Source organism: Clupea harengus, chromosome 9 (genome assembly GCF_900700415.2).
Source record: "Clupea harengus chromosome 9, Ch_v2.0.2, whole genome shotgun sequence".
NCBI classification, from domain to species: domain Eukaryota; kingdom Metazoa; phylum Chordata; class Actinopteri; order Clupeiformes; family Clupeidae; genus Clupea; species Clupea harengus.
Window position 1 is genome coordinate 15,377,571 of NC_045160.1, and position 27,809 is coordinate 15,405,379.

Here is a 27,809-nt window from a genome sequence, read left to right on the forward strand (position 1 = left end):
CCACTGTCGTAGGCACATAACACCCCAGACCTGCTGTGTGTACATGTGTCTGTGTGTGTGTGTGTGTGTGTGTGTGTGTGTGTGTGTGTGTGTGTGTGTGTGCGCGAACGAACCGTGACGTTAGCGTTTGAACGGCCTTTTCCTTCCCAGCATGTGAGAGTGGTTAATATTTACCTCTCCTCTGCGGTAGGCGGTTGACCTGGTGGTTCTCCTTGTGGCTCCTGAGGGGGGTTGGCTGGGGGTGGGGTGGGGTGGGGGCCGTAAGAGCTCGAGGGGAGCATGGCCCCGGATGTTTTCATTTCCACTCACTGAGCTCTCGGCATGCAGCTGGGACTCGTCCGACGCGGCCCGGCGAAGCTTTTGCTGAACGTGCACGCGCTTGCCGCCGCCGTCCGGTAGGAAAGTCAAAGTGCTGCATCAGTTCTGTTGGAGATGAAGCCTCTTTGGTTGCCCTGATGCCAGTTGTCAAAATCACATGGTTCACAGGGGGGGGTGGGGGGGGGTGGACAGTGTAAACAGATGATGCGTACAGGCCAACAAAAGACTGGGGAAAGCGCTAGCAACATGGAGAAGCCCGTGTGTGTGTGGTGGTGACCCGTCACGTGCATGTTGCCTCCAGAGAGGATCCGTCCCCACAGTCTCCATCTCTGTCATCCCTCTCACTCTCTCTGTCTCTGTCACTCCTGCCTATTCTCTCTCTCTCTCTCTCTCTCTCTGTGTCTGTATATCTCTTTCTAACTCTCTGTCTTCTCTACTCTGTGACACTCTTCTGTCTAACATATGTGGTACAGCTCTGTCTGCTTTCCCATGCACTCCCCCCGCCTCACACTGCAGCAGAGTAGCAGCCAGCCCTCGCACTCCGGTGGCTCCTGCAGTACCACAAGCACAGTCATGCACCACTGCCCGCCACTGCGCGCTGAATCACCACAAGGACACCCCGTGTGCCCCAGAGTTCACTCACACACCCCTTCGCCTTTGTCGCGCTGCCTCCAGGGCTCTTAAAAATCTGTCGGGGAAGGGAGGTTTTAGTGTTATGGTGGTCAGGATCAAGGTGAGAAGCAAGGCGGGTGCACCGCAAATCAAAGGTGAAAATCAGTCGTGAAGAAAAAAAGAGACGTGAAAATGGCCAGAGAATGGGAGATGCTAAATCATCTGCGCTGTACAGCCTCAAGGTGCTCCCAGCCATCTGCCTCAGTGTGACCCATTGCCAAGACGGAGTGCTTTTTCAAAGGGCTCTGTGAGTTGTGTGGGTGAAAGTACTCTAAGGACTCTGGAGGGCTTGCAGACATAGGTAGTGGTAGTGATAGCCTCACGTAGGAGTGCAGGTTAAATACAGGCTGAGGGTGTCTGCAGCAGCTTGTGTGTGTGTGTGTGTGTGTGTGTGTGTGTGTGTGTGTGTGTGTGTGTGTGTGCCCGCGCAGTGAGGGGGAGTGCTGACTGCAGCCCCTGTCTGCCATCGTAACTCAGTCCTGGAGCGGGATTAGAGAGATCTGCCGAGGTGGCGGTGACCTTTTAGCACAGAACGCGTTTGCTCAGCAGCCTCCCGCCCACTCGACACAGTGGCAGAACGGGCGTCAGTGCTGGCAGGGGAGTGGCACCGTCACCCTCTCACACACAGTCACAATGAGAGGCAGCAATGAGAGTAGCCACTTTTGATTCCTTTTAATGTCGGTCGGTCGGCTCCAGAAAGGAAGTTAGAGGACCCGGTTTAGTACATTCAACGAAAAAATGAAAAGGCATAGCGTCAGCTTTCTGTGGACTGGTCAAGGCGCTGCGCTCTCTAACGTTCGTCCATCTCTCCCTGAGCATCTCCTTTCACACTGACTAAAACAACCTGCTCATGCCCTTTCTCTCTCTCTCTCTCTGCTCCGTTTCCACAGTCACAGATGTGGAGCTGAAACGGCTGAAGGATGCCTTCAAGAGGACCAGTGGCGTGTCCTACTACATGACCCAGCAGTGCTTCTACAAGGAGGTGCTGGGGGATGGGGTCCCACCCAAGGTTGCAGAGGTAAGCCGAGTTCAGGGGTTGGTTGGGGCCCGCACCCAAACCTAATGAGTATCCTGGCAAGTCTGAACCTTTTCCCTCTATTAGCGCTTATTACTTCAGTAACACACACACACACACACACACACACACACACTGCTGTCCCCTAAAATACACGCCATGACCTGTGTATCTGTGTCTAGTTTGCACATGCACACTGCACAATGTTAATTGAAGAGAAGGTCTGAATGTATGAAGGACTTTAAAAGCCCCTGAACCTTCCAGCAAGTCTCCAGAATGCATTCCAGAATGTTCTTCCAATTTTCCTTTGGCTTTGCAGTGGTCCTCATGACTTTTGCTTGGCTTGTGTAAATGAAACTAGATGCCTTCGGAATGTAACATTCTTCATTGGTAAGGCTTCATTTTTTGGCTCCTTCATGAATAAAAGTGGAACTCATTAAGCAGAGGGAAATGTCTCCCTGTCGCCATGGCACCCGGAGCTGTGGCCATTTGCCAGTCCCCCTCCATCGGAGTCCTAATAGCCTCTCACATCTCAGATGATCGTGTGCAAAATCAGACCCAAAAAAAATAAGCTTAATATGTAGTTTCTTTGTCCAGCTGTATTCTTCATCACAGGCTTTCCTTTTGCAGTAAGTGCGTTGTGAAAGGAGTGAGTAACTCATTACTCATTCTCATAGTTAACGATGCTACTCGGTAGGATGGCAGTAAAACCCTCAATCTCCCGAGAAATTAGGCTGACTCATAAATAAGGTCAGCTTTTTATTTGTATTGCCCTCTGCCATCCAAGACGATAACTACTCATAACCTAGTATGTGTTTTTAAAGAGGACATACCTTGCCTGATAGATGGTGTTTTTAAAATCAGTGAATCGGAAGCCATTAGGCATTTTGTGTTATGGAGAAAAAGTTCCTCTGTAGAGTGATGATATACAGCACATATAGATCGATCGAGTTACTTCCTAATTCACTAGTTGGAAAAACACAGCGTATTTCTAAAAAGCCCATGTTTAAAAACTGGTAACTCTGTGAGGTTTTCACTGACATTGAAGTACAATAAGATTTTCAGTTTGAATCAATAGAATGTCAACCTTTCACAGCAATTGAACAGTGTTGTTTGGCTTCTGAATTCATAGATACCCATGTATTAGTAGTACCAACAGTCTAATGTCACACCATGTCCATTGTTCACTTTATATTTCCGTGGCTGTCTCTCTGGTTAATGTGTGGTGTTCTGCTTTGCTTTGTTTAGTTTTTGCAGTTGATTATAAAACAGCTGTAGTCCTTTCCGTTAGTTAGGCATTGTAGCACTAGAAGTTCCCTGCATTTAGGCTATGGGCCTCGGCACACACACACACACACACTCACACAAGTATACACACACACACACACACACACACACACACACACACACTCACACAAGTATACACACACACACACACACGCGTGCCCACACAAGCACACATACAAACATTCACAAACACACACACACACACACACACATTAACACACACATTCACACACCTACATAAACATACACACACACACCGTCCTCAGTGATTTAGTCAGCACTCAGGCCTTTTCCAGAAGCATATCTCATCTGAACTTTATCGCAGAACATGAGTTAGTCCTTTGTGCTCGCTCAAACACCAAAGTGGCCAGAGCCAAATGTTGCCATGGTGACATCACAGGCCGGCCACCTCATATTTGTTTATTCGCTGTGGTTATTATTGATGAACAATGCCTCACCACATGACCCAGGGTGTCAAAGGCAGGGCAGGGCATTTACAACACAAGTATGTTTTCTGTTTCATGTGGCCTGTGATATGGATCTGAAATTCATACTTGGAATCTTTGCACATTCTGGTATACACATTTAACTTTTCCACTGTATCACTGTGGGTACAGTAAGGTTAGCTGTGTTTAAGAACATTTATCTTTAAAGCTTGGCCCGAAGTCTGTTTGAGTTGGCAAAGCATGTGTCAGGGATGGTCAGGCTGACTGCCCCAGCCCAGTGAAATACACTCCACCGAATTAAAATAAGACTCACCGGAATGGAAGCAAGACACAAGGTGTCCAGGAGAGCGACGGCTTTTTCTCCCTGACCTATATTTAGCTACTGTTAGCCATGACTGATTTTTTTTTTTATGTGAATTATTAAAATTTCCTGATGCAAGCTGTTTGTAAGCTGGTTTTATCTTGCGCACCCGACTGCAGGTGGAAAAAATACTTTTTTTTTTCATGCAGGCTTTGAGACTACAGGCCTCACGGCCAAACTGTGATGTGCCTTGTCTCGTCTTGGGAAGGGGGTTCAGCCCCCATAACACCATCACTCTTCCCAGAGCATCTCAATTCAGCATCGGCAACGCATCAGGCTTGGGTCAATAAAGTATCTGACACACACACACACACACCTCTCTCAAGAGCAGTGAGTAGCCCTTTGCCTATGGCGTGGCTGTTAATCCTCCCCCCACAGACAAGTCCTGACACCCAGAGCCACGTCCATCACCGGAGGCCTGACAGGAAGAGCTGGCCCGCGCCCCGCCAGCGCTCTCAATCACTGTGATTAGTGGTCCTGACGCTGGGCTGATGCTCCTCCTGAGCCAGCTGCACAGAGTGCCAGTCATGGGCTCCTTCCAGCACACAAACACACACGCACACACACACAAACACACACACACAAACAAACAAATACACGCACGCACACAGACACGCACGCACACAGACACGCACGCACACAGACACGCACGCACACAGACACGCACACGCACGCACACACACGCACACACACGCACACACACACAAACATCCGCGCACAGACGCACGCGCACAGACGCACGCGCACAGACGCACGCACACGCACAGGCACACAGACACACAGGCGCACACACACAAACGCACACGCACACAGACACACGCACACACACAAACGCACACGCACACACAATCCTTACTGCATCCGTTACACTCCCTCAGAAAATACTACATCAAGGAGAACGTAGCAGAGCAACCGAGTGGAAATGGAGGTATAGGTGCTGAGTGAGTTGATTTTTACATGAGTCTTGGATGCAGTACTTAATTCAGCAACACACTATTAATGGCAGGTACACATGTTATAACTCATAACCCATATGTCATAACCCATGCTAGCATTCTTGTTGTTTTGGTGTTATGTATAGCATTGATGGTATTTGAACTATGTGTCTGGAATCCATAGTACCTACGTATATGGAACTAGTGGCCCAGTTCTAGAGGGTCCTTTCACAAATGTAATTGCAATGTGTGCACTGCATCTTTTTCACCCTATGGGCAGTGCAAGGGTTGTTGTGGTGGGCATGCTTGGTCTTTGTTTTCACTCCCCTAAGCCCTGGCACTAAGAATTTCGCATCACATCCTGTGCCATTCCAAAAGAGCAGGTCACAATAAAAGAGTTCTCGTTCTTGTGTTCCCCGTCCCGGAACGTGCACCCACAGAAGCACAACAGCACTTATTGGTGTATTAGTTTTATGTTTCTGCACTATATGAAGTAGAGCTGCATGTTGCACCAGTCTATCATTATTTATGGTGGTATTAAAGTGAAATATGTGGAGTCTTGTATCGTCCAGTGTTCCCATTCCAGCAGACACCCACGCCACCCCCCCACCCACCCCCCTTCCTCTCGGCTCAGGCCCCTCTTTGTGTCCGCAAATAGATTAGAGTAAATGGAGAATGCTTACATAAATAACACAAACCCTGTATTTGAGACATCTCGGAGGAGGGTATTTATAAGCACTCGAAGCCACGCCGGTGCCCATTTTTGAAATGGGATCGCAAGTCTGTGGGATCCAGCCGTCCTACATTCAAGACGTGTGCAGATACACACACTCACACACGCGCTGACTTATCTCTCCTCCAGCCATGACCTCTGCCCTTACCAGACAGTGTAGTCCTTACTGATGGATTTGCCCCTAACCACACACTAAAACATCATTCTCATGACAAACACACACACACACACACACATTTTGTGTGTTTCTTCACAATGCTGTTGAATTGCATTAACACAGATTGTGAAAGTCGCTTCGCCTCAGATTTCAGATACTGGTAGGCGGAGAAGAAACTTCATCAGGGAGGGAGAGGGAGACTTCATCACTCGAACACACACATACACACACACATCCACTACACAAACACCTGCCATAAACATCCACCCACACTCACCACACACACATACCCAAACATACATACACACCACACACCCATCTGCCACACACCCGCTTTACACATTCACCACACACACATCCATCCCATTCTCACTCTCATGAGTGTTCACACACACACACACACACACACACACACACACCCCACCTGCAGACCCCCACAATCAAGGCGTACTGCTGGCCAGGAGGGGGACGGTGACCCTGCAAGGGGAACATCTCGAGGGAAAATCAATAGAGGCGCGCCCCCCAGCATGGAAGGAGAGTGAAAACAGCAGCGTGCAAAGGCAGCAAGAGTGAAAGCGAGAAATGGAGCCTCTCGTGTTGACACTGTCAGCCTGTCCCCGAGGGGATCACTACACTGCCAGACAGGATGTGTTTTTCCCCGGATTGTCTTCACACTTTAGTGGTGTGTGTGTGTGTGTGTTTGTATGTGTGTGTGGAGGGTGGAGAACTACTCTACATTTTACCGAAATACTACCCATATAATCTGACAGGCAGGCAGACTTGTGTCTTCATAACCACACTCCTCTGTCGTCCTCTGGGAGATGTTCTTGGGAGCTTTCTTACGTGTTTGAAAACTCTCTGAAGAGTCCCTCGTCTCTGTTTCAGGTGATCTACAACTCATTCGGTGGCAACACCAAAGGGCTACACTTCAACAACCTCATCGTTGGGCTGGTGCTGCTCACTCGAGGGCGAGATGAGGAAAAAGCCAAATGTAAGTCAGCCAAGCTTCTTTTATTTTTTTTACGCATCTCTTAGTCCAAAAAAGGCCTTTCTGATGTATTATTATTATTTTTTTGCGACAGCATTAACACTTTGGTATCAAAGAGTGTTAGCGGATGTGCAGACACGGCTCCTATTTGGGGCAAACCTCTAATGTGTGTATTTTTAGATTGGAATAAAGCATTGGAACACGTACAGGCTTTTGAACTTGATCTGCCCACATCTTAAAACAAAAAGTGCATTATTCATACGGACTACATATGTGTCACTCACAGAGGCTATATGTGTTCCGCGGTGCCGCCTCCAATGTCGTCTTGCTTTAGCTCAGTGTAACGGCAAGTTCTTTGCTCTCCTGAATGTAAATGAAGATGCTCTGCCTACAAGCCATTCCGTCCTGTGGGGCTACCCTTGTCTGAGATGTGCATGTTAGGTTACACATGTGTGTGTGTGTGTGTGTGTGTGTGTGTGTGTGTGTGTGTGTGTGTGTGTGTGTGTATGTGTACCACCACTCCCTGCTGTAGTCTGAGCAGGCAGAGGTCATTAGGGATGCCCTCCAGCTTTGAGGACAGGTGCAGCAGGGGGAGAGACAGGCCACAGCCAGAGAGAGAGAGAAAGGGGGGGGGGGGGGGGGGCAGTGGCTCAGTGGCTCAGAGCGCTCTGTCAGGTCAGGGTGATGGCTGACGGGACGTGATTGATGGGGAGTCAAGGGTAGGGGAGCTGACAGCCTGCAAGCCTGTTGGGGCTCTGATAGGGTGTGTTTAGGTGGGGTAGGAGCTTCAACTTGGGTGCCCAAGGTTGTGAAGCTTCTGAACTAATTAATCATCTGAGTGTCCTCTCTCTCTCTCTCTCTCTCTCTCTGTGTACGCAGACATCTTCAGCCTGTTCGCCAGCGAGTCGGGCAGCTACGCCACGCGGGACGATGTGGAGAGCATGCTGGTTGCGGTGGACGGCCAAGTACCACCCTCGCTCAGGACGTGCTTCTCAGAGGTCAGAAACCCCCCCCCGGCACTTCCAACCTCACCCTGATCAACCCCATTAGCCTGTGCCCTCGTTAGAAAGCGTGATATTTATTTATTTCATCTTTTTAATTTAAAGAGCATTTTGATTAACGGAGAACTCAGAGCCCATGAAAACTGGAGCTGGATTTTAAAACAAGCTGAGGAGGCAAAGTTCAAAGCACGAATATTCCAACTTCAGATGAGTTTCTCAGTATCAGCACTGCTCTTCTGAATTGATGTTGCTCAACAATAATGTCAGGACAGCAAAAAAAGAAGCTAACTAAAATTGCCTTTACTTTTAAGTTCCCCCCCCCTGAGCTTTTTCCCCCCCACTGAAAAGATGCTTTGCATCAGCATAGCAAGCCTTAAAAAGATGCCTGTCTGTAGGAAGTGCTACATTGACACTTGGGAGACTATTCTGATTTTGGTGATGGATTTCCCATAACAGGATTGCCGGGTGCTTTTCAATTGTCATTCCAAGCTCTCTCTGTCCATTTGGCTCTTGCTCCGTTAGGGCAGGACGTTGTCAATAAACACACTCAATTACTGTGTGTGCACCAGGCTCATGCCCTCTAATGTCAATGGGCAACATGACCCAGTGACACCCTCTCTCTAATTATACACGTGGTGATGGAGCAAATGCTAATCATGAGCTGCCATCCTGGGCCTGTTAATGCTAATGCATAGATTCATGATACTCTGTATGGAGTATCAAACAGTCTTGTTAACGCTCATTTGACATAGATTCATGATATTCTATATATGGAGTATCAAACAGGACTCGTCTAGCATGACTTCAAGCATCCCACCTTCTTTAGTTCCTTTACATTAATTAATGTACATGTATTTATGCCTATATTGGTAATACAGGCTAATAATTATATTTTCGTATATCTCTGTGTGCTCCTTGGTAAACATACCCATGATCTGTCAGTTGGGCCGCAGTAACAGTATATTTCATGAGCAGCAACCCAGGTGTGCATGACTGAGTGGATCTTGTAGCCTGGGAGCGAGCCTCTCACACACACACACACACACACACACACACACTCCAGTAGCTGTGCATTGTTCATGAAGCGATGTGTGGTTTCAGCCGAGCCTCCCTCTGGCTCTGATCCCTTCAAGCACATCTGCAGAGGAAGTCTCCATCCCCCAACCGACACACCCCTCCCAACACAGCACACACACACGCGCGCTCACACACACACACACACACGCACACATACACACACGCACACACACATGCAGCCTTTCACATCACAATTCTCATTAAGGGAATATTTTAGCTATTGATTTCACCCAAGTGTATGAATAGAAAATGAATGTGTTTCTTTTTTTTTTATGTTGGTGTTATTGTCTTTTGTGTTCCTTTTGGTTCCTGCCTCTGCCAGGGAGAGAAGGTCCATTACGAGCGCTTTAGGAACTGGTTGCTCCAGAACAAAGAAGCTTTCACCTTCTCACGCTGGCTACTGTCCGCGGGCGTGTGCGTCACCCTGACCGACGACAGCGACACACCCACCTTCTATCAGACCCTGGCCGGGGTCACACACTGTGAGTGACAACACTACACACACACACACACACACGCGTACACAAACACACACACACACACAAAGCCACACAGAGAGAGGGTATAAATACATCCTACATCACACATTGTGAACTGCTACCGTACATTTGCACACACATACAGACACAGACACAATCTCACACTCACTCACACGCTCTCTCTCTTTCTCTCCCTCTCTCTCCCTCTCTCTCTCATAGACTCACATACTTATGCATGAAAGCACATTGTGAATAGCTACAGTAAACCACCCACCTCTGCTCCCCACCGAGCCATGAATCATCTTGACCTCTTTCACCCACCCAAGTACACACACACACACACACATTTCCCTCATGCCCTCAGAGACCCCTCCCCATCAGAGGCTCGGTAGTCGGGACGTCTGATCCCTCATCTCATTACCCGTGTGCTAATGCAGTCTTCCTCATTAGCAGAGAGAGAGAGAGAGAGAGAGAGAGAGAGAGAGAGAGAGAGAGAGAGAGAGAGAGAGAGAGAGAGAGAGAGAGAGAGAGAGAGAGAGAGAGAGAGAGAGAGAGAGAGAGCTGTCGATCTGTTTATGGTGCATACCAACGCAGGGCAGCATTGTGTCTCAACTGACAACAAAATGTATTTCAGAGAGGCTGCAGGGGGGTTTTATCTCCCCCATTTTGGGCCGGTTGGGCCGTCACCAGCCTGAGTGGCAGTGGTTATTATTCTGAGATGAGAAAAGAGTCATTTGTGACATGGAGCAGAAACTAGCCCAGCTGCTCGCTCTCTCTCTCACACACACACACACACACACGACCACAACCTTGAAGACAAATAGGCTGTTGCAGATGTCTGTACAGACACAGCAATGAAGTGATGGTCGCTGTCCCTTCTACTCTCCTCGTCTCTCCTCTCGGCTCCTTTTAGCGTCGTTATTTCTCCCCCCCACCCCCGACAGATGCGAGGCATCAGCAGTACCCACCACCACCACCACCACTCTGGCGGGCAGGAGCGCTGCCACCATGAGATAATTACAAGTGACAAGACTACACTTACCACCCTGAGCGCCACGCCTCTCACGCAGCATCCCTGCTGGGGGGGAGGGACGTCTCCACAGCTGTCAGTGTGGCCCATTCTCCTCAGCTACACACACACACACACACACACACACACCACACACCACACACCACACACACACACACACACACACACACACACACACACAAAGAACCACCACCCCACCCCCCCCCAACAGTGGAGGGAGGGAAGGAGAGATATCAGTAGTCTTTTTATTTTTGTATTTATTCATTCATTTATTAATTATACAGTGTGCTTCATGTACTGCAACGTGTTGCGAGAGTAGATAGTGAGAAGCAAGGGCTGTGAATGGGTCTGTCTTGCTTACAGCCTCTCAGACATGCAGTCCTTGTTACTGAAGAAATAGAAAAGGGGACTCCCACTATGATTCATTACTTTCATTACTTTCAGCCTCCTTGCTTTCAGCTGATTCGATTAAACACTGAGTCATATCTACACAGGTTGGGCCCGTGATGTAGCCCTGATGTAACCCATTCCTGTTTGACGCCTTGGCCCTACTGTAACTAACCCCCACTCTGGGGCACAGGTGGACACGGTAGTTCATCTCCCTGATCTGGGCTCATTCATCCCCCATATTTACTGTACGAGTTAATCTCTGGAGTCTCCACCATGCTGTGTGTGCCTACCTTTATATGGACCTGGTATTGTTGCGTGGAAGGACAAGGCCCTAACAATATGCCCAAGAAGAGATAAAGCAAACAGGCAATTGCTTACACAAATGTCCCAGGTAAATTTAGCAGAGGTTTGTTATGTCAATCCAGGACACACTTGGAAAGATCCTGACCCAAGTCCGATCAGAGAGAGAGCCTGAGACGCGGCGAGTAATCTACTGGCCGCGGTCAGCTTATCCTCTTAGCCCAGCGAGAGAGGGCTGTGGGTGTGCCGGAGGGGGGGGGGGATGCATGCTCTGTCAAGGTGTGTGTGTTTGTCTGTGTGGATGGGTGTGTATGTGTGGGTGTGTGCTAGTGTGTGTCTGTGTGGATGTGTCCGGGTACTTTCCAGAAAATGCCTAGCCATGAAACCTTGCCTACCACCTGTGGGGACATGCTCCATACGGCACGAGAGGATGACCGCGTAGTTAGCGTGGACAGGCGTGATGAAGACAGATGGTGAAATCCTCATTCGTACAAAGGGAGGATATAGACGTGGCCGGCTTGTTTTTGTTTTTGTTTGTTTTTGTTTTGTTTTGTTTTGTCCTGTTTGTTTGTTTGATTGATCGGAAACTGTGTGGAGTCTACTATGGTACACGCCACATCTAGCAACGAGACCCTTGATGTGTACAGTGGAATATGGTATGGTTCCTCTGTTGCCACTCTGACAGGGTCGCACCTCTAGGTGGGTATGGACAGCTCTTTCACATCAACTGCTATTGGCAATTTCACCTTTGTCTTTAAATCTGTTGAATTCTGGAACATGCAGCTCTTGTGTACTGTAGACATTTCCTTGTTTTTGTGTCATTTGATGGCTCAGAATGGAAGGTAGTGACATGTGACTGGCGTACATCAGTATCTATTCCTGTATTTTTTTCTGTGGAATTGTTTCTCCTCTAGCCAACCTTTTCGTGGTGGGAAAAAACAGAACTTTTATTTTACTCTTTCAAACCCATCAGAGCGCGAACCAATGCTAACGCTTTAGGGCTCACTGAAGCAGCCCTGTTATTTCAGTCCAGCCGCAGGCGTGCTGCAGTCTATGGTTGAGCCTGTCAGGCCCTAGCAGACAGAGATATAGACACACGGCAAAACAAATGGGCAGAAACACATTGCATGATGGCCACGGCGGAGGCCTCTGTTCTAGGGCATGTCATGTTCGATAACTTCAAGGTATGTGTGCTGAATGTCGACCTGTCCAGAGGCAGTGTTGCCAAGTTGCATCAGAAAGGCAGAAACAGATGGTCTTTAGCGTAGGACGAAGTGGTGTGTGTGGTAACCGAATGGCATCGTTTGCAACCGATGAACGATGGCCCTGCGCTGATCCATACTGTAGGTAATGAGTTTTATAGATCAGTAGTCACTCTGCGATGCGCCCGGTCATGAATAATGCCCAACTAGATGAGACCAGACTTATTTCCCCAGCTAGGCTTTTATCGCTGAGCTAGTCATTGCTTGTTCCCTCCATCTAATCGCGACAGCAGTCATTTATTACACGTAGCAGCCAACACATTTGGTTTAAAACACACATTTATTGGAGTTCCGCTAATATTGTGAAAAGCTAAAGGGAGAATGGGCTAGCTGTTAAATATTTGTTGCCGCACAAGGTTAAAGCACACTAACCCTGTGAATGGAGAGGGACATAAAAAACCTGCTCCTTTATTCTATGTGCTCGTTAATTATTCATGTTCCTGAATGTTCCTCTCTCTCTCTCTCTCTCTCTCTCTGCACCACCCTTAAAATATCAGTCCGAGTCATTGATTCGGTGCTTCCTGGTCAGCCTGTGCTGCTGTACTTTTTGACCCCTAGCATCCTCTTTTCTACTGCTTCCTCTTTTTCGCATTCTTTTTTATTCCTGTCTATTTTCTTTTCTGTTTATTGACTGAAACAGAGAGTGAAAGGGTGACAGAGGAAATGGTAGTGTGTAGGCTTAGTCAACTACCAGGGAAACAAGCATCCACATTTGCATATATTGCTGGTGAAATCACCCAGGTTTTTTACTTTCCACCAAGGTCACTCCAAACTCAAAGCCCCTAAAGCTCTTGGCCCCTGAGATGGAAAGTGGTGGGAAAGTCCTGGGCAATCCCCTCAACCTTTCACTGTAACAAACGGTGGCCTCAACTCTCCCCAATAAGCCCCACCACAGACCCTCATGCTTACATTCACTATAAACACCAGCCTCTGGAAATGTAGCCTCTTTGAAGACCTCATCTTTTACCTCATCTTTACCGATTTGTTTGTCTGTGTACAGAAACGTACGTGATTTTTGTCTGTTTTGACACTGACCTGATGCGTTTATGACTCAAATATAGTCCTTGCAATCCTATTAGGCCTAATCTGAGGATTACAGTGAAGAAAGGGTAGTCGACCAAAGGGCTTCTTACCCCCCCACTCCACACTCTATATAGTGCTGTTCTCTAGGTGTTCAGAGTTGAGTCAGGCTTTCACCTAGCTGAGCTGCTGCCCACAAGGCTATTATATAAAAGCCCATAAGATGTAAGCAAGATATAACAAATATTTGCTAACTGTCTAAATGGCTTAGTTTTCTTTTTTTTTACTGACAAATTGTGCAGGAAACAACACACACCCATACATTCATACGTTATTATTGTTAATCACATTGTTATTGAGATATCTCAGCCATCTGCTGTGCATAACGAAAACACGAGGTACTATGTTTTCACTGTGTGACCATGATTGAGGTCCGTATTCATGTTTGCAATGCATCTTCCACTCCTCTGCCCCTGCAGTAGAAGAATCGGACATCATCGACTTGGAGAAGCGCTACTGGCTGTTGAAGGCTCAGTCGCGGACGGGTCGCTTCGATTTGGAAACCTTTGCTCCACTGGTCTCGCCTCCCATTCACGCATCGCTTAGTGAAGGTAATGAAATATGCATTGGGCTGGAGTTTGAAAGGGGGAAGCTGCCCTCCTGACAGACTTTCCCCATGTTCACATTAACAGGTCTTGGCAGTACACCGACAGGCAGGCAGGCAGGCGCCGCACACAGTGGACATGAGGGGCATTTTTATCAAAATCATTTTTTTTTTTTATCTCAACCCACAGGATATTCAAGTAGTGACTGTCAGCTTTAAAAAAAAAAAAAAGTGTTGTACTGCAAAAATGTGGCATACTGTGTTATTTTACTGAGAAAGGGAATCTTTCATACTTTTCAAGAACGGAACAAAAATGCTCAGTCATTATAGCCTTTCTTATACATAGTGCTTTGTGCTACGTTTTTCCATTATTTCCGAATCTCAGAGAGATTATTATCGAGGAATAATTGGATTCTCTGGGTTAACATTTTCTTCCAACATTTTTTTTCCGTCTTTCTCCTCTGTTCTGGCAGGCCTGTTCCACGCCTTTGATGAGAACCGGGACAATCACATCGACTTCAAGGAGATCTCGTGTGGCCTGTCTGCATGCTGCCGGGGGCCCGTGGCTGAGAGACAGAAGTGTAAGGGCACTCCGCAATTCCCCGCACGCGTTTGAAGAGACCACTTAGCAAAGCGCTGCATGTTATCTGTGGCCCTTTATAATGCTCAGACTTTGGCTCTGTGTGTGTGTGTGTGTGTGCGTGTGCGTGTGCGTATATGTGTGCGCGGCTTCTTGTCTCACACATTCATAGATGCTGTGCTGGTATTTGAATAACCATTGGTGCAATGCCACAAAAAGCAAAGTGAACATCATGAAGTAACTGTCAATGTGTGGTTGTTATGTGTATCAAACATATAGCAGTGTTTATTTCACTCCTCTTATGAATCTCATTTTCTTTCAGTAATATCTTCTCTCCCTTTCCCTCATTCTTTCTCTCCTCCTCTTTCCAACCTCAGTCTGTTTCAAGGTGTTTGATGTGGACCGCGATGGCATCCTGTCGAGACAGGAGGTGCAGGACATGGTGGTGGCCCTGCAGGAGGTGTGGAAGGACAACCGCACGGACACCTTCCCCGTGAGTAGCACAGGGGCACCGGGGGCCGAGTAGCAAAAAGGCAGCCTCCTGGAGAAATCTCATTATTGTCACACAGCAGTGTACTTTTCCTGGATCCAAGTCATTTTATTAGTCAGCAGTGATGCTGTCTGAACTATGCCATTCTCTCTTCTTCCTCTTTTTTTTGCAACAACCACTGAAGCCAATCACAGTGTTGCATGAACTATGCACAACATTTCACATTTCAGAAACTCATACTGTTATCTTCAAAGGAGGTTTTAAAAAAAATTAAATAAAAAAGAATCTGCAGTACTTGGGGAGACCCTTGAAATTCAGTAAAGCTCTCGAACGGCACTTTTTTTTGAGCTTTTCGGATTTTAATTACTTTGTCGAAGTAAATCTGCGGTCTCTCTGCCGCTCCGTCAGCATGCATTCAGTCTCTATCGCTCTCAGTAGAGCTCGGCTCCAGGAGGCAGCGGGCGAAATTGATGTTTCCCTCGGGGGTCGGGGGGGATTGTGTACACGATGATGAGGAAATAATCCTTTATGAACCCGGTCTAGAGCAACTTAACTGACAATACGGCGAGCTCATTTAGTTTTTATTGACTGTTTGTGGTTTCATCTCTTTCCCTCCCTTCCCTCTCATTACCTAAGGAACTGCTTGCCAACGTGTCAGACATAGTAGAGGGCATCCTGAAGATGCACGACACAACAAAGGTGATAAACTCGTCTTCCCGGTGTGTTTGCGAGGTCGGCCGCTGTCATGGGTCCTTGTCATTTGTCACGTCACTGACGCCTCCATTACTGTGCTCTTGCAGATGGGCCACCTGACTCTGGAAGACTACCAGATCTGGAGCGTGAAGAGTGCCCTTGCCAATGAGTTCCTCAACCTGCTATTTCAGGTCAGACCTCCGACTCGCAAGGCCGTTAATTACAGATGCATAGGCAGTTTATAAGAAACATGTACGGTGCACAAGTGCAAAGTACAAATACACTGCAAAGTACAAATACACACTTTTTCTTTTGACACTTGTGTGAGTATTGGTGTCATCAAATAAAAGTGTTTATTTATATATATATATATATATATATATATATATATATGTGTGTGTGTACACACACACACACACACACACACACACACACACACACAGACACAGACACATATCTTTGTCTTTAAATTCCTGCTTCTTTTTTGTTGTGAAACACACAGGTGTGCCACATAGTGCTGGGTCTGAGACCGGCCACACCGGAAGAGGAGGGACAGATCATCAGGTGGGTCATCCTCTCGCACTGAGTCACGTATACTCTTGAGCACAGTTTTTTTTTCACATTTCACATTGTGGTTACATTTTAACAGGACGACTTCTTTATCTGTGTCGTATGGGAGATTTTATGTCAGAAGAGCATAACTTTGTAATGACATGTCATGTTGGAACGAAGGTCAAAACACTGCGGATATGCTACATTGCTATGCAAAAACACCAAATGCTAGTTGCTATGTGAGGTCATAAAGTACCCTCAGAGGTCGTTTGAGGACAGCGGGCATTCATCCTAAGCTCTTTCTTTGGATGCCTGACAAGGACAAGAGCCCTGAAGTCCAAGTGGGCTGATCAGGCAGCCTGGCAGCTGTTTAATGTGATTGCGCTGGGCTGATGGGCTCTGTGCTGTGGGCTGTGTGCTGTGCTTTGCAGGGGCTGGCTGGAGAGGGAGAGTAGGCATGGGCTACACATGGGCCAGAACTGGTTCCTCATCTCCATGCAATGGTGGCAGCAGTGGAAAGACTACGTCAAATATGTGAGTACCAGAGTCCAAGAGAGCAGAGGTCAGAGTCTGAGCGAGAGATGGAGGAAGTGAAACGAGAATGGAGGAGAACTTGTTTTATCTCTCTGTCTATCTCTGTCTGTTTCCTCATGATCTGGGTAAACATGCATACAGTCTCTGAAATATGAACCATCTTGGAAAGGAAATCTCTCTCTCTCTCTCTCTCTTTCTTTCTCTCTCACTCTCTCTTTCGCTCTCTCTCTCTTTCATATTCTGAGCTTGTACATTGAGATGTTCCCCGTCATGGGAATGCACATCTGTGGCGCTCTACAGTGAATATGTGGGAGGTTCATTTCTTTCTTTGCTCTCGTTCTCTCCAGGACAACAACAAGGCCATTGTGGTGGAGCAGCCCTCCATCCTGGGCGTGGGGAGGAGGAGTCCCCAGTCGTGCGCCAGCATGGAGCCCATCCCCAGCCCCTCTCGAGCGGGCTACAGCAACGGCGCCGGGGTCACCAGGTCCTCCAGCTCCTCGGGGGAGAAGTCGCCAGACAACATCTCCAGCGCGTCAGAGGCCGCCGAGAGCCCGAACGCCAGTGAGTGGGTGGCGAAGGCTCAGAGGCTCATGTTCGTCTCATATGAAGACCATAGCCCTGTGTTCGAATAGGCCACAGTGCACATGACTAGCAACAGGCATGAATTGTCCAGATTCAGATAGTAATTTGTGTTACCCAGCTGGATTTGACTACAGGGTTTGTGTACAGGTTCCTGTTCCTCATATTTGTTTTCTATCTTCTAAGAATTGCTGGCATCACTGTTTGAGCGTGTGAAAAATGTATTCCCTCATCTGTGGCCTGCCACAGTCATCTCACATGTCACTTCCTGCTCAGGTCTGATCCCTCACATGACCTCGTCGGCCACAGAGCTGTGCTTCGCCCGGCAGCACAACGCCTCGGACAACAACAACCAGTGCTTCTCCAGCGCAAACGGCAACCTGTCCTCTCACCTCACCATGCAGAGACCCGGAGCCATCGACAACCATCCACTAGTCCTCACCGAGCCTATGAAGGTGTGTCTGTGTGTCTGTGTGTCTGTGTGTCTGTGTGTCTGTGTGTGGGTGTGTCTGTGTGTCTGTGTGTCTGTGTGTGGGTGTACTTGATGGCCATCTAACCACATTAGCACCGTCAGCATAATTTCCCGATGGACTTAGTGGGCCATCACAATTGGTACCGTAACCTGTTCAGAGCTTTTTAAGCCCCTTTAGAGATATGCAGGTCTGCTTATGGGCTGCACTGCACTGGAAAAGAAAACTACTGCGAACCAAAAGGTTGAACCAGTGGTGGGCTGCTGCTGGCAGACATGCACTAAAACTTGTCTGATATGCAGAAAAAAATGCAAGCTCCTCATTCCGATTCTGAGTCAGGCTCACGGGCAGCTTCAGCCCAGTGGAACCGGTGCCGGTGTATTTTGGTCCTCTCAGAGAGTTGTCATGCAGTTTCAGGGCCGGCTCTGATTTCGCACCAGACACCTCCACACTGGCGCCCTGCGCTCTTGCTCGCTCTCCCTCCTGGAGCTGCCTCTGTTGGACAGTCACCGTGCTGCTCTAGTCAGAGTTCTCTTCAAAGAGCCAGAGAGGACAGGGCATTAGGTGAGGCCTTATCTCTGACATCTGAGAAGGCCAGAGTGATGAGTTTGACTTTGTCCCCCTCCTCTCACTCTCTGCCTCACCCTCCCTCCCTCTCTCTCCCTATCTCTCTCCCCTCCCCTCTCTCTCTTTACCTCCCTCTTTTTTTCTCTCTCTCTCTTTCTCTCTCCCCCTCTCCTCTCCCCTGACAGGCTCCAACACTAACCATGGAGGGTGGGCGTCTGAAAAGATCCCCGCCGCTGACGCCGGGCCGGGACTTTGAGACAGTGCCAGAGCCCGTGTGGAGGGCACTCTACCACTGGTACGGTGCCAACCTCAGCCTGCCACGACCGGTACGTCTGTGCACACACACACACACCTGCACCAACCCCTGATCCCAGACCTGTCTGAGCACACAGTCGTTAATCGTTTAATCGGAGGACACATTTTCACAGCACCAAAGCTATGGTAGCTTGTGAAAATAGCTTTACACAATAGCTTGAGGTTCTGTTGAGTGATTGGCAAGCTTAGTGGGTCATCGGTTGTGTGCCATTGCCCTCGTGGTTAGGGGTAATTGAGGCTTAAGCAACCTGCATTTAGCCCTGTGGTTTAATGATGTGTTATGCTCCAGCAGGTAGGCCTTACCCTCCCAGTCTAGTTGTGGCCTTGGCCTGATTAGACAGTGTTGTTTATAGACTCAGACCTGTGTTAGTTACAAAACGTTTATGGCGCGTTTCCAATCATCCTGCTTTGCTCCACCACACTCTCCCACAGGTCATCCAGCACACCAAGACAGGCCAGCCAGAGCTGGAGCTCTTCCCCCGCTACCTGCTCTTCCTGCGGCAGCAGCCGGCTACGCGCACCCCCCAGTCCAACATCTGGGTGAACATGGGTATGACCAGCCTGCGAATGTTCCCAGAGCACATACCCCGAGGTAACGTAAGCCTGCAGCAAGAAGGAGGCCCCGCCATCCTCCTCTTCCTCCTCCTCATCTTCCTCTTCCTCCTACTCCCCTGCTTCACCGTGAAGCCCAGTGCTCCTAATCATCTAAAACCGCTCCTGACCGGACCTGCCGAGCAAATCGCCCCGGGATCTCTGACCAAACCACCCCACCCCCCACCGCCAAATGGGTCAATTAAAGATTCACAACTCCGAACCTGATCCCGGCCGCCCATTTCTGTCCGCACGAGTGCCTGCCTGGTATCCAGCGGCCGTCATCTCGGCAACAATCACTCTTGAGTTGACATCTGGGCTCTGAGATCACGTGCTGTATTGGGCACCATCAAAGTAGATTTGAGTAGGCAGAGAGAGAGAGTGAGTCACGGGCCTCTCAGGCAATTTAATAATGCTGCTCTGAGCCCACTGCATGTGTGGGTGGAGAACATTAGCGGTTCAGGCTAATCTGATTTGGGGGGCTATCTCGATGTCTGGAGGCTGTGAATCAGTGAGACCGTGTTGGGAGGGTGCTCCGTTCCCTCTGCTATCTCTTTCTCTCTTTCTCTCTCTGTCTCTCTCTCTCTCTCTCTCCCGTACCCTGTGGTCAGGTTGAAGGGGGCGGGGTTCACTGAAGGGATGTCAACTCAGGGTGGTCAGTGCTGAGGGACGGCAGTGCGGACACAAATGGCTACCACTTTTTTCGCTCTGATTTTTTTTTTTTCTCCTTTTCTCAGTCTCGTCTTTTTTTGTGCTATAATCAAACTCTCAATTGGTGCGTTTCCTGCTGGAGGTGGAGACTAATATTGATTATTTGTGTGAAAATCATCCTCTTCCCCGAGTTGATTTATTTCCACCTTTTGCCCTTTCTTGCTGCTACCTTACAACTAATCCTCAGCTTTTGAAAAGTGCAACCAACGTCCTGATTTTCTGATGTGCCTTTTCTAAAGATTACTTTAATGTCAAATGATTTATTCCAAATTTTTGTCTTGCTTTAGAATAGAATAGTACAGAGGTAGGTAGAAAGACATAGTAGCATAGAGAGATGGATTGGGTTTATAACTAAGGAAAGGCTTCTCAGAATGTGCTATATGACAATGACCAGAACGGATTTGGATTACAACATCCAGTGAGTTTCTGTTATTACCATAACATGGCTAGATACAGCACCTGGGAGGTCTCGTCCAAATGTTATCTTTGCAGCTCTAATCTGCAGTGTTTCTCAGTGGGTTTGTTCATCCCCCGTCCATGCACATTCCCTTCGTCAGCATGCGTAGAAATATCGTAGCAACGATAAACGTTTGCCCTCCCTTCCCCCCCCGGTTCCTCCCTGCAGGTAACGTCCCCTCTCCTAACGCCCCTCTGAAGCGCGTGCTGGCCTACACGGGCTGCTTCAGCAGGATGGGCACCATCAAGGACATCCACGACTACCTGTCCCAGCGGCTGCGCATTAAGGACGAGGACATGAGGCTCTGGCTGTACAACAGCGAGGTCAGGGGACACTGCTGTTTGACACTGACTGACTGAATAACATGGATGGTTTGATTATTGATTGATTATGTGGTTTCATTTTCACAAAATGTAGTAATATTTATAATAATATACTTTAGATTATAAAGTATATTGTCCTATAACATATTTATCATGGTTATCTGAATCCAAGCAATGACATTTTAATTAAAACCACATAAAAAGCACAAAGCCCTGTGGCTTATTAAATGTTCTCATGTTGGTCCTTCACTAGTCCTTAAAAGCCTGGTTTGATGAGAGACAGATCTGTCACGGTGTAAATTGGGAGCACGAGGGTCATGAAGCCGAAATTAAATTTTACCTAGACTAAAAGACAGCGTTCGATGAGAAGCGACTAAACGGCCAAATGCATTTTTCATGTGTTTGAACAGAATTACCTCACCCTCCTGGACGATGAAGATCACACACTAGAAAGTCTGAAGATTCAAGACGACCAGCACTTAGTAATTGAAGGTTTGCCCATCTGTCTCTTTGTCCCTGCTACCGTGATTAATTAAAGTTTTATCTTCAGCAAACTGGGGCTTGTGGTGCTCTGTAGATAATATGGCAAATCTAGCCTAAAACAAGAATGAATGATCTTTTTTAGTATAAGGGGGGACACTAAGGAAATTAACTGTTAAAAGAAATATAATCTCTTTCCTTCCAGTTCGGAACAAAGATATGAGCTGGCCAGAGGAAATGTCATTCATTGCCAACAGCAGTAAAATCGACCGACACAAAGGTAATGCCAACACTGCAGGAAGTAGGCCTATCATTACCACAAAAAATCCCTGCTCTCTTCATCATTTGACCAAACGTTCACTTCTAAATGAGTCTGTACTCTTCTTCCATTACTGCACCATGTAAAAATGAATGAAAGCAGAAGGTATGCTAATGCGTACCTCTACCTGTAGCACAATTTGTAGAACTAGATATTAGATATTAGATTAGATATTAAGGCTAATTTAGTGTGTGCTGCTTTGTGAGTGGTTTGCTAAGTAGTTTAGGGATTTAAAAAGTGGACATAGCCTCGAGTGACTCGAAGTTCAGTAACACCGCCGCGCTTGTAAAGTTGTGAAATCATGATAGTGTTGACATATCCAACGAGCTGACGTAATTCATTGACAGTCTATGATCTGTGAAAGTTCAACAACTCTGATGTACAGGACTAGCCACTGGCTGGACACATTCCAACACATCAATACACACCATAAATCAACACATTGATCTTGCAAGTGTGGATTGAGTCATTTCCACAAGCCCTTTGTGTGTGAGTGTGTGTGTGCGTATGTGTGCGTATGTGTGCGTACGTGTGCGTGCGTGTGCGTGTGTGTGTGGGTGTGCGTATGTGTGTACGTGTGTGTGTGTGTGTGTACGTGTGTGTGTGTACGTGTGTGTGGCTCCTGCTGAAATTTAGCACTGGTGGCCATATGTGTGTGGGCAGCATTTTCTCTCCTTTATTTATTACAGCATTTTGCAAGTGCTTGTTAGACAGCCATTTTAATGAAGGTCTTTCTTCTCCTCCTCCTCCTCCTCATCTTCCTCCCCATTCCTCCTCCTCCGCCCATAGTCCCTACAGAGAAGGGTGCCACTGGCCTGAGTAACCTGGGCAACACGTGTTTCATGAACTCCAGCATCCAGTGTGTGAGCAACACCAAGCCCCTCACGGACTACTTCATCTCAGGGAGGCATCTCTACGAGCTCAACAGGTAAGAGGTCACGAATCAATCAACCTTTTACCAGACTTTTGGCCAAACTGAATTTGTTCTGCCGCATACATGTAAAAATAATCTGTGGATGGCCAGGTGTTGAAATGAGTTTGTACAATACTGTGCAGAAGTTTTAGGCATGTCTGACACAATGCTATGGGGGATGTGAGAATGCTTTCAAAATTACATGAATTGTTTTACTCAATCAACAACGTACAAACTATATACAAAGTGTAAAGGAAAGTGGCCTCTATGCACATATGAAGAGGATGAGTGGTGTGCTCAGCAGATTTGAGCAGTACTGGTTTGATCTGTCTGCACAGAACCAATCCCATTGGAATGCGTGGTCACATGGCAAAATGCTACGGGGATTTGGTCCAGGAGCTGTGGAGCGGAACGCAGAAGAATGTGGCGCCCTTAAAGCTCAGGGTAAGGGGTTAAACTCTCTCTCTCTGTTTCTCTCTCTCTCTCTCTCTCTCTCTCTCTCTCCAGGTCACACTCTAGGATTAGTGTGTTAAATCACCAAACATTTGTCCCCCCCCTCTTTGTTTATTCAGTGGACGATAGCAAAATACGCTCCGCGATTCAACGGCTTCCAGCAGCAGGACTCCCAGGAGCTGCTGGCCTTCCTGCTAGACGGCCTCCACGAGGACCTGAACCGCGTGCACGAGAAGCCCTACGTGGAGCTGAAGGACAGCGACTTACGGCCCGACTTCGAGGTGGCCTCAGAGGTCAGCAGTGTATCCCACATTGCATTGTGCCATGTCAGGCTTTTGGTGGACTCAAGTAGCTAATGTTTTGTTTATCCACTCTAGTGTAAGCAGCGCAGAGAGTAGCTCCGGGAAAATCTCTGTTAAGCAGCCTTTTAAGACTACTTAAAAAGATATTGATGTCCTACTGGTAATGAAATGAAGGGGGAAACAAGGTGGTGAGATGCCCTCCATTAATCAGTGAGATCCCTATACTTCTGGGGACCAATAAGGTGAAACTGCTTGGTTTAACAGGACTGGGATTGATGTTCCTCAGGAATGTTCTCACACTGTGGTGTTCACAGGCGTGGGATAACCACTTGAGGAGGAACCGTTCCATCGTGGTGGACTTGTTCCACGGCCAGCTCAAGTCCCAGGTCAAGTGTAAGACCTGTGGTCACATCAGTGCCCGATTCGACCCCTTTAACTTCCTGTCCCTGCCCCTGCCTATGGACAGCTCCATGCACTTAGAGATCACAGGTGAGGAGAATCCGTCAACATGTTGATACTTCAGCTCTTCACTAAAAACTGGGTGTCAGATTAAGTAGAGGGTGGGAAATGGACAATTTCTGATTCATGATGTGGAACTACAACCTATTTTAGTAAAGGTGATCTTACTAGAAAACTAAAACAGCACTGTGTACTGTCAAACAGTGAACATGCACTAGGTATTGGTTTTCATGGTATGAAAAAACACAAAACAATAATTTATGGTGGCGTGTGTGAAAATAGGATGTCAGTTACATCCCTAAAAAGGGGACACATAGCCAAGTTCCCCACTTCATGTTTGAAGAACAAGCTCATTGTATTGTTCTTTTTTTGTGTGTAGTGATCAAGCTGGACGGCTCGACTCCAGTGCGGTATGGCCTGCGTCTCAACATGGACGAGAAGTACACAGGCCTGAAGAAGCAGCTGAGCGAGCTGTGTGGACTCAAGCCAGAGCAGATCCTGCTGGCCGAGGTCCACAACTCCAATGTCAGGGTAAGCAGAGCGCCCTCTAGGGGTGTAGCCTGCATATAAACAACAACGTCAGATGGTCCTTTCTTTGTATGCTTATGTTTATGCTACACTGATGTGGTGAGAACGTATGAGTGAGCTAAGCACAGTGCTTGGCTTTACAGAGCCCAGGGTCAGAACCCTGTAGACATTAGGATCGCTAACCCTCTCACGCCTGTTTGTATTTTTGTTGTAGAACTTTCCACAGGACAATCAGAAGGTGCGTTTGTCTGTGAACGGCTTCCTCTGTGCGTTCGAGATCCCGGTACCAGGGTCACCTACCTCTGTCACCTGCCCCGCACAATCAGGTTAGAGCAGCTGGAGTGATGTGCCTCTGTCCATCCATATCTTAAAGTTGTCTTCCCGTTTCCCCAGTTCAGTCACAAAATGTGTCTGTATGTGTGATCTGTGTTTGTGGGAACTTTGCAGAAAGCACACCCACTGCCAAAGGGACAGCTGCTAACGGTCACATTGGGAAACCCAGTCTGATCCCCAACGGAATGCCAAGCACAGTGGTGCCATACACCCCAGAGAAACCCCTTCCCAATGGCATTCCCAACGGACACGCAGTGGCAGTCCAGGACAGCCCCTTCATCGGTTACATCATCGCCATGCACAGGAAGATGGTAAGCAGTGAGCAAGGCATTATGGGAGATGGGCTGAGAGGGATGAAGGTCACGAAGGGTTTCCGTTGTAGCTAATGTAGATTGGCTAATAGGGATAGACAGAGGGATGTCGTTACATGGAACTCACTGAAGTTAAAACTAAACAGGAATCTGTAACTTTGTCTATACTTGGGGAATGCAAAAGATTTCTTTGCAAAGGGACAATTTAACTGGAAAGTGACTGTTTAAGTAGTTCTCTCACAACCTCTAATATAATACATTCAAAAGCAGGTTTTCTGCCATCAGAGACGTTTCCATACTTGCATACCATACATATCATTGGAGGAGAAAGTTCTTCTTTTTGTCATTCCCAACACTGCTCCCCAGAGTTCATCGACTGTCTGTCGAAACAGTCGGCTCAATTTAACAATTTGCTCTCCAGAGTGTATTTTCTATACTAGAATATGAAGGAAAGCTAAGATGAGATATAGTCTGACGTCTCTAGCCTCGTCACCAAACATTTGGAGTCTGGCTCAGCAGTCTGGCCGGTGCCAGATGAAGAATGAATGGTGGCAGTCCACCTGAAGTGTGACTCAGCAGTGTGTGTGGGTGTGTGTGTGTGGGTGTGTGTTTGTATTTGTGTGTGTGTCCTCCCCCTCAGATGCGAACGGAGCTGTACTTCCTGTCGTCTCAGAAGAACCGGCCCAGTCTGTTTGGCATGCCGGTGATCGTGCCCTGCACGGTGCACACCAGCAAGAAGGACCTGTACGACGCCGTGTGGATCCAGGTGTCCCGGCTGGCCAGCCCACTGCCCCCTCAGGAGGCCAGCAACCACGCCCAGGACTGGTAATGCCACTCTCTTCTCTTCGCTTCTCATAGGACCAAGGGCTGGGCATCACAATATGCATTATAATCCAATCTGCTTAGCAGTCATCAGAAATGAACAAGCCATGTTGGTGGTCCAAGACCATCACAAATATGAGACGAAGAGCGAGCCCTGTGATGTTTAATGACGGTGACAATATCAAGTTAAGGTCATTGATACTGTGATCATTGATACTGTGATACAGTAAATCAGGGAGTCATGCACATGTCATGAGTCCAACACTGCATTAAAGACTACACCAAAGATGAATTTATTTAATTAACGAAAGTAAAATAGAGCCCTGCCTCTTCTGTGCTCTGCCGTTTCACAGTGATGACAGCATGGGCTACCAGTACCCCTTCACCCTGCGCGTGGTGCAAAAGGATGGCCACTCCTGCGCCTGGTGCCCCTGGTACAGGTGAGTCAAAGGGCATTCATCACGCTGTGCCGTGCTGTGCCGTGCTGTGCCGTGCTGTGCCGTGCTGTGCCGTGCTGTGCCGTGCTGTGCCGTGCTGTGCTGTGCTGTGCTGTGCTGTGCTGTGCTGTGCTGTGCTGTGCTGAGCTCTGCAGCGCGTGGTCCATTGCTCACGTTGGCACACTGCTCTAATGCAGGGCAGGATATGACTAACGAAAGCTGTTTCTGTGTGTGTGTGTGTGTGTGTGTTTGTGTGTGTGTGTCTGGACCAGGTTCTGCCGAGGCTGCATGGTGGACTGCTGCGAGGACAGGGCCTCCCTGGGGAACGCCTACATCGCAGTGGACTGGGACCCCACCGCCCTGCACCTCCGATACCAGACCTCCCAGGAGAGGGTGAGAGACCGACACCAGCAAGCTTTTCTGCAACACAAGCTGGAAGGGCACCTCACAAATCATGCTGCAGATTGTGTGCCCGTGTGTTTAAAGAGAGTCCTTAAACACCACCTTATGGTGGATTACGTGTGAACATAAGTCTTTGGAAAAAAATACGTCCAAGAGAAAACACAGATAAGCAGAAGGTCATGGCGAAGGTTAAGATCTTGAGCTCCTTTCCTCCGTCGTTATCAAAGCTTGAGCAAAGGTCAGCAAAGAGTCCTTACAGACTGCTGTCAAGCAGTGGCACTACATCTCTTCTAAACCCCCGTCATCTTGGGCACAAGTGACTCGGCCATGAATCGATTTCTCTCCCATCACTGGGAAATGATGTCACATCAAATGAATGATTAGTGATTTGTCCTACCTCTCCCTTGGCTTGCCAACAGCCACCTGTCAATAACCTCTGCAGTATAGCCTCTGTTTCTTTCATAGTCATTTTATTAATAACTGATCAATGATTGACAGTGTGATTCCACTTACCCATTTGACTTCACTTCAGGGATTGTTCAAATACTATCATATTTTATGACATTCATAAAAACGTCAAAAGATTAGATAGTAAACAAAAGACATACTGTATTTTCCTCCCTATCAAATTTCACTTATTTATATATATATTTAGCTCTAGACTTACACTGATATATAAAGCAGTCTGTACCAGCAAACCCTGTTGAATTGTAGTGAATTGGAATTGTTCAGGCATATTGAAAATCATTTGTAGACCAACCTCCTTTCCCTTGTTCCGGAATATTCTTCCAGAAAAGGAAATGGATAAAAGTTGCTAAAGCAAGCACAGAGAGTGTTGGATATTGTGCCTTACATGGGCTGGATGTTTTCAGTTCAGTAATTCTCTGACAGGTTGGCTGTACACAACAGCATCTGACCCAGTATCTCTCTCTTCCTCCCTCTCGTTCTCTCTCTCTCCTTCCTCTCTCTTTCTCTCCCTTCCTCTCTCTCTCCCTCTCCCTCTCTTTTCCCCCGCCTCTTTCTCTGCCTCTCTGTATCCCCACTGTTTTCCTATCTCTGTCATCCCACCTTTCTCTCTCTGTCTCTTGCTCTCTGTCCCCCTCTCTCCTTATC

At 47.8% G+C, this 27,809-nt stretch overlaps 1 protein-coding gene across 5 annotated transcripts in view; it reads left to right on the forward strand.

Moving 5' to 3' along the window:
* The window catches only part of usp32 (ubiquitin specific peptidase 32), a 38,079-nt gene that overhangs the window by 4,788 nt on the left and 5,482 nt on the right, over positions 1–27,809 (forward strand). Inside the window, exons 2-30 of one of the 5 annotated variants that reach the window (XM_031573618.2) lie at positions 1,881–2,008; positions 6,810–6,915; positions 7,792–7,910; positions 9,313–9,472; positions 13,951–14,082; positions 14,549–14,656; positions 15,033–15,148; positions 15,782–15,844; positions 15,946–16,029; positions 16,341–16,402; positions 16,822–16,924; positions 17,272–17,485; positions 17,780–17,958; positions 18,726–18,866; positions 19,288–19,447; positions 20,783–20,937; positions 21,348–21,429; positions 21,623–21,697; positions 21,839–21,841; positions 22,526–22,664; positions 22,988–23,093; positions 23,222–23,395; positions 23,719–23,893; positions 24,243–24,394; positions 24,606–24,717; positions 24,839–25,035; positions 25,676–25,860; positions 26,211–26,297; positions 26,567–26,687. In XM_031573618.2, the coding sequence (XP_031429478.1) occupies positions 1,881–2,008; positions 6,810–6,915; positions 7,792–7,910; positions 9,313–9,472; positions 13,951–14,082; positions 14,549–14,656; positions 15,033–15,148; positions 15,782–15,844; positions 15,946–16,029; positions 16,341–16,402; positions 16,822–16,924; positions 17,272–17,485; positions 17,780–17,958; positions 18,726–18,866; positions 19,288–19,447; positions 20,783–20,937; positions 21,348–21,429; positions 21,623–21,697; positions 21,839–21,841; positions 22,526–22,664; positions 22,988–23,093; positions 23,222–23,395; positions 23,719–23,893; positions 24,243–24,394; positions 24,606–24,717; positions 24,839–25,035; positions 25,676–25,860; positions 26,211–26,297; positions 26,567–26,687 (3,638 nt within the window). Of the gene's footprint in view, positions 1–1,880; positions 2,009–6,809; positions 6,916–7,791; positions 7,911–9,312; positions 9,473–10,828; positions 11,889–13,950; positions 14,083–14,548; positions 14,657–15,032; positions 15,149–15,781; positions 15,845–15,945; positions 16,030–16,340; positions 16,403–16,821; positions 16,925–17,271; positions 17,486–17,779; positions 17,959–18,725; positions 18,867–19,287; positions 19,448–20,782; positions 20,938–21,347; positions 21,430–21,622; positions 21,698–21,838; positions 21,842–22,525; positions 22,665–22,987; positions 23,094–23,221; positions 23,396–23,718; positions 23,894–24,242; positions 24,395–24,605; positions 24,718–24,838; positions 25,036–25,675; positions 25,861–26,210; positions 26,298–26,566; positions 26,688–27,809 lie in introns of those variants that run through there. The other 4 variants (XM_031573620.2, XM_031573619.2, XM_031573621.2 and 1 more) reach the window with 4 other exon arrangements.